The sequence below is a fragment of the Pristiophorus japonicus genome, chromosome 8 (assembly GCF_044704955.1).
Source record: "Pristiophorus japonicus isolate sPriJap1 chromosome 8, sPriJap1.hap1, whole genome shotgun sequence".
NCBI classification, from domain to species: domain Eukaryota; kingdom Metazoa; phylum Chordata; class Chondrichthyes; family Pristiophoridae; genus Pristiophorus; species Pristiophorus japonicus.
The window spans coordinates 173,808,211-173,820,451 of NC_091984.1; the positions used below are offsets into that span (position 1 = coordinate 173,808,211).

General features: G+C 44.6%; 1 protein-coding gene across 3 annotated transcripts in view; it reads right to left on the minus strand.

The window, feature by feature from the left end:
- sfi1 (SFI1 centrin binding protein) overlaps positions 1 to 12,241 on the minus strand; it is a 209,556-nt gene that overhangs the window by 103,948 nt on the left and 93,367 nt on the right. For all 3 annotated transcript variants that reach the window (XR_011594118.1, XM_070887562.1, XM_070887563.1), the window contains exons 13-14: positions 7,213 to 7,310; positions 5,794 to 5,860 (exon numbers count right to left, since the gene is read on the minus strand). Coding sequence is in view for 2 of the 3 variants with exons in the window: in XM_070887562.1 (XP_070743663.1) it covers positions 5,794 to 5,860; positions 7,213 to 7,310 (165 nt within the window). In the remaining variant the exon portion in view is untranslated. The remainder of the gene's footprint in view (positions 1 to 5,793; positions 5,861 to 7,212; positions 7,311 to 12,241) is intronic.

The following is a 12,241-nucleotide window of genomic DNA, read 5'->3' on the forward strand; positions in this document are numbered from 1 at the left end:
GGTAGGAAGAATAGGGAGGTCACTTATTACTCGGAGGGTGTGAGTCTAGGTGGGGTAGAGGAACAAAGGGATCCCGGAGTATAAATACACAAATCACTTAAAGTTGAGGCGAGGTTAGCAAGGCCATAAAAAAAGCAAACCAAGAACTAGGGTTTATTTCTCAAGGTAATGGGCTCAATTTTCCCGGGTCATCTGCGCCGTTTTTTTGGTGTAAGTATTTAATTCAAAGTTTCCCCCTGGAATCTGCGCGGCGTAACTGCTTTAGTTACGATTTTTCTAGGTTAGATTTTTTTGACGTCCCCGCATGTCTGCACCAGTTTTCATCATTTTTCAGTTTGCCAAAACATTTTTAATCCTAGGTCGGCGTTTCTGGCCACTCCCAAAAAACCTTCAGGTGAGTTAACAGAAAGCAGCGCACATTGAGAAATCGGCGCAGAAAGACGCCATTGTTTTTCATCAAAGTTTCTGGAGGGAGTCAAGAACACTTTAAATATCCATAATAAAGTTCACATTTTTTTAAGCTTTCAACAGAGTAAATGGAAGTGTCTTGGATTTCTGAAGTTTTCATTTTTTTTAAACTCACACACAACCACTGAACGTCTTCAAGCAGGACTGGAGGGTCGTAGCGTCGGCTGTCAGAATCGGCCCTGCGCCCGTACACAGGGGCTCGGCTGGAAAACAATCCCGGGGAGGGGGGGTGGGGGGGGGAGATGGCGATTGGAAAGCTTTTGCACTGAGCCCAGGGAGGGAGATGGCGATCAGAAGGCTGCTGCACTGAGCCCAGGGAGGGAGGTCCCGATCGGAAGGCTTCTGCACTGAGCCTGGGGACAGAGGTTCCTATTGGAAGGCTGCATGCACTAGGCACAAAACTGCAATGAGTTTGCAAGGGGGGGTAGGGGGAGAGAAGGGGAGAAGTCACAAGACTGCAATGAGTTTGGGGGGGGGGGGGTGGGGGGAGGGAGAGTCACAAGACTGCAATGAGTTGGTTCCAGCATTTCTTTGGGTGGAACTTTTATGTGACCTCTGCTGGTGTCCAGCTCCTGCCATCTGTTCTCAGTCACAGTAACTGGTGCTTCCACTTCTTCCTGTAAGAAATTCTTGGTCCTTGCACCGCGTTGCATCTTGTATTGCTGCAGCTCCGATTTTTCCAATGGTCGCATGCAGCACTCCTTCTCTCACACACAACTGGCTCTTTAAAAATGGCCAACCCGGAGCTGTGCCCATTGAAATAACGTCACTTTCCCCCACCCCGCGCATGCACAGAAGGTGCGGCATCGTTTTTTTCGGCGCAGACAGCAGGCTCCACCCCCCCACGGGGACTGGACATGTTGCGCGGCGTCAAATTTGAATTACACATTAGGGAAACTTTGGCAAAATATTTCTGGCACATTTCTGGCCTAGAAAAACAGGCATAACTCTAGCACTACGCCAGTAAATGCGCTTGGGCAAAATTGAGCCCACAGAATTGAAAAGTAGAGAAGTAATGCTAAACCTGCATCGAACCTTGGGTAGACTACACTTGGAATACTGTGTGCAGTTCTGATCGCTATTTTATAAAAAGGATATAGAGGTACTGGAGAAGATTTACAAGGATGATACCAGAAACACGAGGGTTTACATATCAGGAAAGGATGAACAGGCTGGGTGGCTGAGGGGTGACCCAATATAGGTCTTTAAAATTATGAACAATTTTGATAGGGTGGATACAGAGAGAATGTTTCCTCTTATGGGAAAGAGCATAACTGGAGGCCATCAATATAAGATAGTCACCAAGAAATTCCGAAGGAACTTCTTTACCCAAAGAGTGATGAAAATGTGGAACTCGCTACCACAGGAAGGGGTTGAAACGAATTGTAGATGCATTTAAGGGGAGGCTGGACAAGCATATGAGGGGAAGGGAATTGAGGGTTATGCTGTTAGATTTAGGAGGAAAGATGGGAGGAGTCTCGAGTGGAGCATAAACTCTGGCAAAGACTAGTTGGGCCGAATGGCCTGTTTCTGTGCTGTATATCCCATGTAATCCTATGTATATTTAAAGATACAAGGGACAATTTAATGGGTCAATTTAACTATATCATCGTGAATGTGCGTTTTTTTTTTGTTTTGTTCAAAACCTCATTTGCGACATTATAAATTTCAGTTACTGAGAAAAAAATGACAGACAACATTTTTTTGAAAAAGCATTTTAACTGATTCGAGGACAACGGGTCTAATTAGGAGGGGGAAAATAAAGTATGAGAGGAAGCTTGCAGGGAACATAAAAACTGACTGCAAAAGCTTCCATAGATATGTGAAAAGCAAAAGATTAGTGAAGACTAACGTAGGTCCCTTGCAGTCAGAATCAGGTGAATTTATAATGGGGAACAAAGAAATGGCAGACCAATTGAACAAATACTTTGGATCTGTCTTCACTAAGGAAGACACAAATAACCTTCCGGAAATACTAGAGGTTCGAGGGTCTAGCGAAAAGGAGGAACTGAAGAAAATCCTTATTAGTCACGAAATTGTGTTCGGGAAATTGATGGGATTGAAGGCCGATAAATCCCCAGGGCCTGATAGTCTGCATCCCAGAGTACTTAAGTAAGTGGCCCTAGAAATAGCGGATGCATTGGTGATCATTTTCCAACATTCTATTGACTTTGGATCAGTTCCTATGGATTGGAGGATAGCTAATGTGATGCCACTTTTAAAAAAGGAGGGAGAGAGAAAACGGGAAATGATAGACCGGTTAGCTTGACATCGGTGGTGGGGAAAATGTTGAAATCAATTATTAAAGATTAAATAGCAGCGTATTTGGAAAGCAGTGACAGGATCGGTCCAAGTCAGCATGGATTTATGAAAGGGAAATCATGCTTGACAAATCTTCTAGAATTTTTTGAGGATGTAACTAGTACAGTGGACAAGGGAGAACCAGTGGATGTGGTGCATTTGGACTTTCAAAAGGCTTTTGACAAGGTCCCACACAAGAGATTGGTGCTCAAAATTAAAGCACATGGTATTGGGGGTAATGTACTGACATGGATAGAGAACTGGTTGGCAGACAGGAAGCAGAGAGTCGGAATAAACGGGTCCTTTTCAGAATGGCAGGCAGTGACCAGTGGGGTGCTGCAGGGTTCAGTGCTGGGACCCCAGCTATTTACAATATACATCAATGATTTAGATGAAGGAATTGAATGTAATATCTCCAAATTTGCAGATGACACTAAGCTGGGTGGCAGTGTGAGCTATGAGGAGGATGTTAAGAGGCTGCAGGGTGACTTGGACAGGTTAGGTGAGTGGGCAGATGCAGTCTAATGTAGATAAATGTGAGGTTATTCACTTTGGTGGCAAAAACAGGGAGGCGGAATATTATCTGAATGGTGACAGATTTAGGAAAAGGGAAGGTGCAACGAGACCTAGGTGTCATAGTACATAAGTCATTGAAGTTTGGCATGCAGGTACAGCAAGCGGTGAAGAAGGCAAATGGCATGTTGGCCTTCATAGCTAGAAGATTTGAGTATAGGAGCAGGGAGGTCTTACTGCAGTTGTTTAGGGCCTTGGTGAGGCCACACCTGGAATATTGTGTTCAGTTTTGGTCTCCTAATCTGAGGAAGGACGTTCTTGCTATTGAGGGAGTACAGCGAAGATTCACCAGATTGATTCCCAGGATGGCAGGACTGACACATGAGGAGAGACTGGATCAACTGGGCTTGTATCCACTGGAGTTTAGAAGAATGAGAGGGGATCTATGGAAACATATCAAATTCTGACGGACTGGACAAGTTAGAGGCAGGATGAATGTTCCCGTTGCTGGGGAGTTCCAGAACCAGGGGTCACAGTCTAAGAATAAGGGGTAAGCCATTTAGGACCGAGATGAGGAGAAACTTCTTCATCAGAGAGTGGTTAACGTGTGGAATTCTCTACAACAGAAAGTTGTTGAGGCCAGTTCGTTAGATATATTCAAAAGGGAGTTAGATATGGCCCTTACAGCCAAAGGAATCAAGGGTATGGAGAGAAAGCAGGAAAGGGGTACTGAGGTTGAATGATCTTATTGAATGACGATGCAGGCTCGAAGGGCCAAATGGCCTGATCCTGCACCTTATTTCTATGTTTCTATGATCAATCCATCAACAGTGAAAGTTGACATTGCGTAGAAATATTGACAGAAAAGTATGGCCAAAAATCATGACAAAAGAAAGCAAGGTCTATGGATAAGGAGAGCATGGCCGATGCAAATTATTAATCCTAAGTTAGGTTAATTCTATAACAATGTTTGGCTAAAGTAAATTCATGCAGCAGAGACAATGAATACAGTCGAAAGGGTACAATGGTTAAAAGATTAATACCATGAAAATACAGGCCCTGATGGTGTATGCAGGATGTGACAAGTGTTGGATGATTCATAAAATACACTAAAGTCTATGTGAATCATTTTGCTGACTGATCAACAACAGCAGCCATGTCGCAAAGCACATACAAAGTACGGTCACCCCAGAGCTCCTGGCTTCCGGTACTGTCAATTATTAAACAACAGCAAAACAATCCAGAACTGTTCAGGTCGTCAGATTAGCAACTTAATCCGGTAATTAGAGAACTCAGGAGTTATTTAATAAATCAGCATTACACTGTGGACCAAGGCACACTTTAGCAGCGTGACTCAGCAGGGACTCTCTTGCAAGCTGAAAATTAATTACTTTTTACAACAGTTCACAGTTACTTTGCAACTTGTCAAATTGCACTCGAACACGGAATGCAGCTCTGCATCGAAATGGTCTGCTACAGACTTTCGAAAACTTAAAGAGTTGAACTGATTGAGAATCAGCCCAGTCATTCATATTTATTTATTTATTTATTTATTTATTTAATACCAACTTGTGGCCCAGGGAGCAGGGAGCAAGGAGCAGGGCAGAGATGGGTCTTGGCCCAGAGGGCACGTAGAGGTAGGTCTTGGCTCATGAAGCAGCGTGTGAGCAGAGCAGTCTCAAGGAAAGGGGCAGAGGTAGGCCGAGCGGGAAGTCCAGGGAACAGGGTGTGGCACAGAGGCAGGTCCAGTGGGTGGTGAAGTGAAAGGCACAGGAACTCGAGTGGGAGCAGGGCCAGACAGCAGGAAGTATTACAAAAGCAGGACCAGCCCAGGGAGTTGGGAAATGAGAGACACGGGCCCAGGAAATCTAGAAGAGACAGGCTCGGGCAACAGGGAGCATGACAGAAGCAGGCCAAAGTCTAGGGAGCATAGTGTGGGGCATATGCAGGCCCATGCTCAGGGAAATAGATTTTTTTTAAATTACTTTAAGTTCTTTAAATGCTCATTTCAAAACAATTGAAACTATTAAAATTGTGTGTTTTAACAGAAAAGAATATTTTAATCATGGGAATGAAATGTTGAACTACCACTGAGTCATTTCAAAGCTGAAAATTAACGTGACAAGTGTTGGATGATTCATAAAATACACTAAAGTCTATGTGAATCATTTTACTGATTGATCAACAACAGCAGCCATGTCGCAAAGCACATACAAAGTACGGTCACCCCAGAGCTCCTGGCTTCCGGTACTGTCAATTATTAAACAACAGCAAAACAATCCAGAACTGTTCAGGTCGTCAGATTAGCAACTTAATCCGGTAATTAGAGAACTCAGGAATTAGAGAACTGGAATTTTGTCGATGAAAGCTGCAGATTAAACCTGGCTTCTTCCAATCTAAATGGCTCAATATTACACCAAACAGTGCATCAATCTGCTGAGCTGTTGGAACATTGGAACTGCAGAGATTTATTCCAGCATTTTTGTTCAGGGTCATGTTCTGATTCCTCACCTGACACCGCTTTTTCTCTTGAATGCCTTTTATCCAGCAGTGCATAGATTTCCTCAGTAATACCGTCCTAGAACAGAAAGATGCGCTAGTTTCAGGACGTCAGTAATATGAAGCAGGATTGTAGGATTGGATTGTCTTGGCATTTTGGAGGTAATGAAGTAGAATTAGCAGAGGTTGTATTGCTTTTTACAGTGGTTAGCTTCCATATAAAAAAGGAATTCGTTCTACGTTTTTCCACTGACCAAATTGCATTGTGAAGTTCCAATAACTTATTAATATTGTTACTGTCACTTTGCTATACCATATAATTAGTGTCCCCAAGCAACTTTGTGTATGCTACATCAATACTGCAGGGAAAGGCTGCCCATCCTGTTGCTCTGTTTCACTGTGGGTGCAGTTGGCAGCTGGAAATGGTGAGCATTTCCCAGGGACCCGGAGCTTCTACAATGGCCGAGGAAGATGCACAGACCAGTGGCTGCATAAACCACTCTCTGTCCACGGCAGGCCTGGTCCAATCAGCTCCAGGCCAGAAAAAATATACATAAACATACGAAAACTGACAAACGGGAAATGGCCTACTGGTCCACCTAGCCTGTCCCGCATATGTGATGTCTTGTGCATCACAACACCAACACTCCCAATCCACCCAGAGCCATATACTCTCTTGGGAAGCAAAAAGCCAGTTTACAAAGCTCAGGTCAATTAGGGAAAAAAAAATATGGAAAATTCCTGATCCCATTCGGTGATCGAAGCCAGTCCAGAAGATCACGGTGACCGCTTCACATTATACAGTGCCTACCTCTCGTACGACGTGATCTCCACCCCAGCCAGAAACAGGTCCAACTCTGGCTTGAAGGAACTCAGCGAATCAGTGTTCACCGCACAAGCCGAAAGCCTGTTCCAGAGGTCGCAGTTGCCTTGGCCACCTTACGTTTACGTTGCCGTCAGATACACCCCCTTCACCGCTCCGGGGTGCCCAAAGGGGCTTGAGCACCACCTTGTTAACATTATCTGTTTGCTGCCAATTTAGAAGCCAATGTCAGTACTAAACTGACAATGTAATTGTGCAATTACATAGCCCATGACTCAGCAACGTTCTATAATCTGAGCAGATAGGGGTTATCGGAGAGACCATCAGGTGCAAGCGTGACGTACACTCCCAAATATGTGACGTTTCAAAATGTGACGAACAATTTTCCCATGCACCAATCACAGGACTTATACAGATCATATAGGTTTCTGAGCCAAAAGTTTGTGGAATAGTACGAGCACTTTCAGGAAGTCCAAGGCAAGGTGAGTGGGGTAGGTAGGGGTGTATCAGCCTTAGAACATAGAGGACATATGTACCATCTCATGACCTCTGATTACATTTTCGGTAGGGAGACTAAAGAGTTAAAAATCTACGGAGTACAAGATTACCTGAAATGGTTTTGGGCTTGTCCAGTCAGTGCCCCAAGCTCAAGCTCCTCTTGCTGTTCCAAACATAATTTCCACTGATCCCAGTATCTTCGCAGCATCTGTCAGAACAGGACAAATTTAGAGAGCAGAAATGCAGGCTCAGATCCCAGAGCAGCTGTATTTATAGAAAGGCATGACTAAATGGGTCCAGGTGGGGATTTAGTCACATACATATTCGTCAGCCAGTTTTATTCGCAGGTTCAGACGAGTGCACTTCCCATTGTTTTCTTTTCTTACCCATGGGCGCTGCTCATTTGCACAAAATGCCCTCTTTATTTGGGGGGAAAAGAGAATAGTTTGGGTTGTAAATATTTTGATGGATGTAACGAAGGCTGCAAATTCTTTTTCCACAGGAGCTGGGACTGAACACTTGTGTTTCTGTCCCTCTCCTTGAAATAGGGCATCTTTGACACCACATAGTCTTCCCTCCAAGAATTGAAGCACTGGAGAAGGGCAAGGTCAAGGGACAGGCTGCATTTGAACCTGAACTCAGACATACTAGAATCTGGTTCAAGTCCAGGGTTCAACTGTCTGAGCCAACAGGATGCCTAAATTATACCAGTTTCTGTGGGATTATGGTTTCAGCTGCATTAAATGCCATTCATGGAATCCTATAGCACAGAAGGAGTTCTTTCAGCCCATCATACCTGTGCCGGCTCTTTGAAAGAGCTATCCAATTTGTCCCACTCCCTGCTTTTTCCCCATAGCCCTGCAAAGTGTTCCTTTTTAAATAGCGATCCAATTCCCTTTTGAAAGTTACTATTTAATCCCCATCCACCACCCTTCCAGGCAGTGCATTCCAGATCACAACAACTAGCTGTGTAAAAAAAATTATTCTCAACTCCCCTGGCTTTTTTGCTAATTATTTTAAATACGCGTCCCTCTGATTACCGACCTTCCTGCCAGTTTAAACAGTTTCTCACTCTCAACTGGATCAAAACCCAGTGGTGGATTAAGGCTGAGGGGCCTAAAACTAATAGAAGGGAAGGGCCTATATTTGTACTATATATTACATACAATTCATAAAATCATCAAACAAATATAATTGTATATTTATCCAAACAAAAATCAAAGCTATGTACATGAAAAACAGCAAACAATTCAAACAGAGAATGGTTTCTTCCTGGCTTTAAACTGCAATCATAGAATCATAGAAGTTTACAGCACGGAAGGAGGCCATTTCGGCCAACAAGAGGCTTACAGCCTAATCCCACTTTTTAGCTCTAGGTTCGTAACCCTACAAGTTTCAGGATTTCAGGCAGTGAGTTCCAGACCCCCACCACTCGCTGTGTGAAGAAATTTCCCCTCAAATCCCCTCTAAAACTTCTACCAATTACTTTAAATTTATGCCCCTTGGTTGTTGACCCCTCTGCTAAGGGAAATAAACCCTTTCTATCCACTATATCTAGGCCCCTCAATGAGGTCTCCCCTCAGCCTCCTCTGATCCAATGAATACAAATCCAGCCTATCTAATCTGTCCTCATAGCTTAGATTCTCCACTCCTGGCAACATCCTCATCAATCTCCTCTGCACCCTCCCCAGTGCAATCACTCCTCGCATTGGGCCTTCAGGCTTGTCTTTCTAACACACTTTGCATCTTTAGAATTTTGCTGTAATGTGGCCCTTTTTGCTTTTTGCCTTAGGTTTCTCTGCCCTCCACTTTTACTTTTTCTCCTTCTATCTTTTGCTTCTGCCCCCATTCTACTTCCCTCTGCCTCCCTGTATAGGTTCCCATCCCCCTGCCGTATTAGCCTAACTCCTCCCCAACAGCACTAGCAAACACTCCCCCTAAGAAATTGGTTCCAGTCCTGCCCAGGTGCAGACCGTCTGGTTTGTATTGGTCCCACCTCCCCCCCTGAACCGGTTCCAATGTCCCAGCAATTTGAATCCCTCCCTACTGCACCACTCCTCAAGCCACGTATTCATCTGAGCTATCCTGCGATTCCTACTCTGACTAGCACGTGGCACTGGTAACAATCCTGAGATTACTACTTTTGAGGTCCTACTTTTTAATTTAGCTCCTGGCTCCCTACATTCGCCTTGTAGGACCTCATCCCTTTTCGTACCTATATCGTTGGCATGTATATGCACCACGACAACTGGCTGTTCACCCTCCCTTTTCAGAATGCCCTGCACCCGTGTGATTGTAATCTACATATTGATTGGGCTAACCAAACTGGTAGCAATGCGGTGCAGGAGGATTTCCTGGAGTGTATTAGGGATGGTTTTCTAGACCAATATGTCGAGAAACCAACCAGGCAGCTGGCCATCCGAGGCTGGGTGATGTGTAATGAGAAAGGACTAATTAGCAATCTTGTTGTGCGAGATCCCTTGGGGAAGAGTGACCATAACATGGTAGAATTCTTTATTAGGATGGAGAGTGACACAGTTAATTCAGAAACTAGGATCCTGAACTTAAGGAAAGGTAACTTCGAAGGTTTGAGGCGTGAATTGGCTAGAGTAGACTGGCAAATGATACTTAAAGGGTTGACGGTGGATAGGTAATGGCAAGCATTTAAAGATCACGTGGATGAACTTCACACATTGTACATCCCTGTCTGGAGTAAAAGTAAAACGGGGAAAGGTGGCTCAACCGTAGCTAACAAGGGAAATTAAGGATAGTGTTAAATCCAAGGAAGAGGCATATAAATTGGCAAGAAAAAGCAGCAGACCTGAGGACTGGGAGAAATTTAGAATTAAGCAGAGGAGAACAAAGGGTTTAATTAAGAAGGGGAAAATAGAGTACGAGAAGAAGCTTGCCAGGAACATAAAAACTGACTGCAAAAGCTTCTAAAGATATGTGAAGAGAAAAAGATTAGTGAAGACAAACGTAGGTCCCTTGCAGTCGGATTCAGGTGAATTTAGAATGGGGGACAAAGAAATGGCAGACCAATTGAACAAATACTTTGGTTCTGTCTTCACGAAGGAAGACACAATAGCCTTCCGAAAGTACTAGGGGATCGAGGGTCTAGTGAGAAGGAGGAACTGGAGGATATCCTTATTAGGCGGGAAATTGTGTTAGGGAAATTGATGGGATTGAAGGCCGATAAATCCCCAGGGCCTGATAGTCTGCATCCCAGAGTACTTAAGGAAGTGGCCCTAGAAATAGTGGATGCATTGGTGATCATTTTCCAACAGTCTATCGACTCAGGATCAGTTCCTATGGTGTGGAGGTAGCTAATGTAACACCACTTTTTAAAAAAGGAGAGAAAAAGCGGGTAATGATCGACCGGTTAGCCTGACATCAGTGGTGGGGAAAATGTTGGAATCAATTATTAAGGATGAAATAGCAGCATATTTGGAAAGCAGTGACAGGATCGGTCCAAGTCAGCATGGATTTATGAAGGGGAAATCATGCTTGACAAATTTTTTGAGGATGTAACTAATAGAGTGGACAAGGGAGAACCAGTGGATGTGGTGTATTTGGACTTTCAAAAGGCTTTTGACAAGGTCCCACACAAGAGATTGGTGTGCAAAATCAAAGCACATGGTATTGGAGGTAATATACTGAAGTGGATAGAGAACTGGTTTGCAGACAGGAAGCAGAGAGTCGGGATAAACGGGTCCTTTTCAGAATGGCAGGCAGTGACTAGTGGAGTGCCGCAGGGCTCAGTGCTGGGACCCCAGCTCTTTACAATATACATCAATGATTTGGATGAAGGAATTGAGTGTAATATTGGCAAGTTTGTAGATGACACTAAACTGGGTGGCGGTGTGAGCTGTGAGGGGGACGCTAAGAGGCTGCAGGGTGACTTGGACAGGTTAGGTGAGTGGGCAAATGCATGGCAGATGCAGTATAACGTGGATAAATTTGAGGTTACCCACTTTGGGGGCAAAAACGCAAAGACAGATTATCATCTGAACGGTGGCAGATTAGAAAAGGGGAGGTGCAACGAGACCTGGGTGTCATGGTTCATCAGTCATTGAAAGTTGGCATACAGGTGCAGCAGGAGGTAAAGAAGGCAAATGGTATGTTGGCCTGCATTGCTAGGGGATTTGAGTATAGGAGCAGGGAGGTCTTACTGCAGTTGTACAGGGCCTTGGTGAGGCCTCACCTGAAATATTGTGTTCAACTGTGTTCCTCCTAATCTGAAGAAGGACGTTCTTGCTATTGAGTGAGTGCAGCGAAGGTTCACCAGACTGATTCCCAGGATGGCCAGACTGACATATGAGGAGAGCTGGATCAACTGGGCCTTTATACATTGGCGTTTAGAAGGATGAGAGGGGATCTCATAGAAACATACAAGACTCTGACGGGACGGGACGGGACAGGTTAGATGCGGGTAGATTGTTCCCGATGTTGGGGAAGTCCAGAACCAGGGGACACAGTCTTAGGATAAGGGGTAGGCCATTTAGGACTGAGATGGGGAGAAACATCTTCACTCAGAGAGTTGTTAACCTGTGGAATTCCCTGCCGCAGAGAGTTGTTGATGCCAGTTCATTGGATATATTCAAGAGGGTGTTAGATATGGCCCTTAAGGCTAAAGGGATCAAGGGGTATAGAGAGAAAGCAGGAAAGGGGTACTGAGGGAATGATCAGCCATGATCTTATCGAATGGTGGTGCAGGCTCGAAGGGCCGAAAGGCCTACTCCTGCACCTATTTTCTATGTTTCTATGTCCTTCCTGTAATGCGGTGACCAGAATTGCCGCAGTACTCCAGCTGTGGCCTAACCAGTGTTTTATACAGTCCAAGCATAAACACCCCCCCCGCCCCCGCTCTTGTATTCTATGCCTCGGCTAATAAAGGCAAGCATTCCATATGCCTTCTTAACCACCTTATCTACCTGGCCTACTACTTTCAGGGATCTGTGGACATGCACTCCAAGGTCCCTTTGTTTCTCTACACTTCTCAGTATCCTACCAGTTAATGTGTATTCCCTTTCCTTGTTAGCCCTCCCAAAATACATTATCTCACAATTCTCCAGATTGAATTCCATTTGCCACTGTTCTGCCCACCTGACCAGTTGATTGATATCTTCCTGCAGTCCG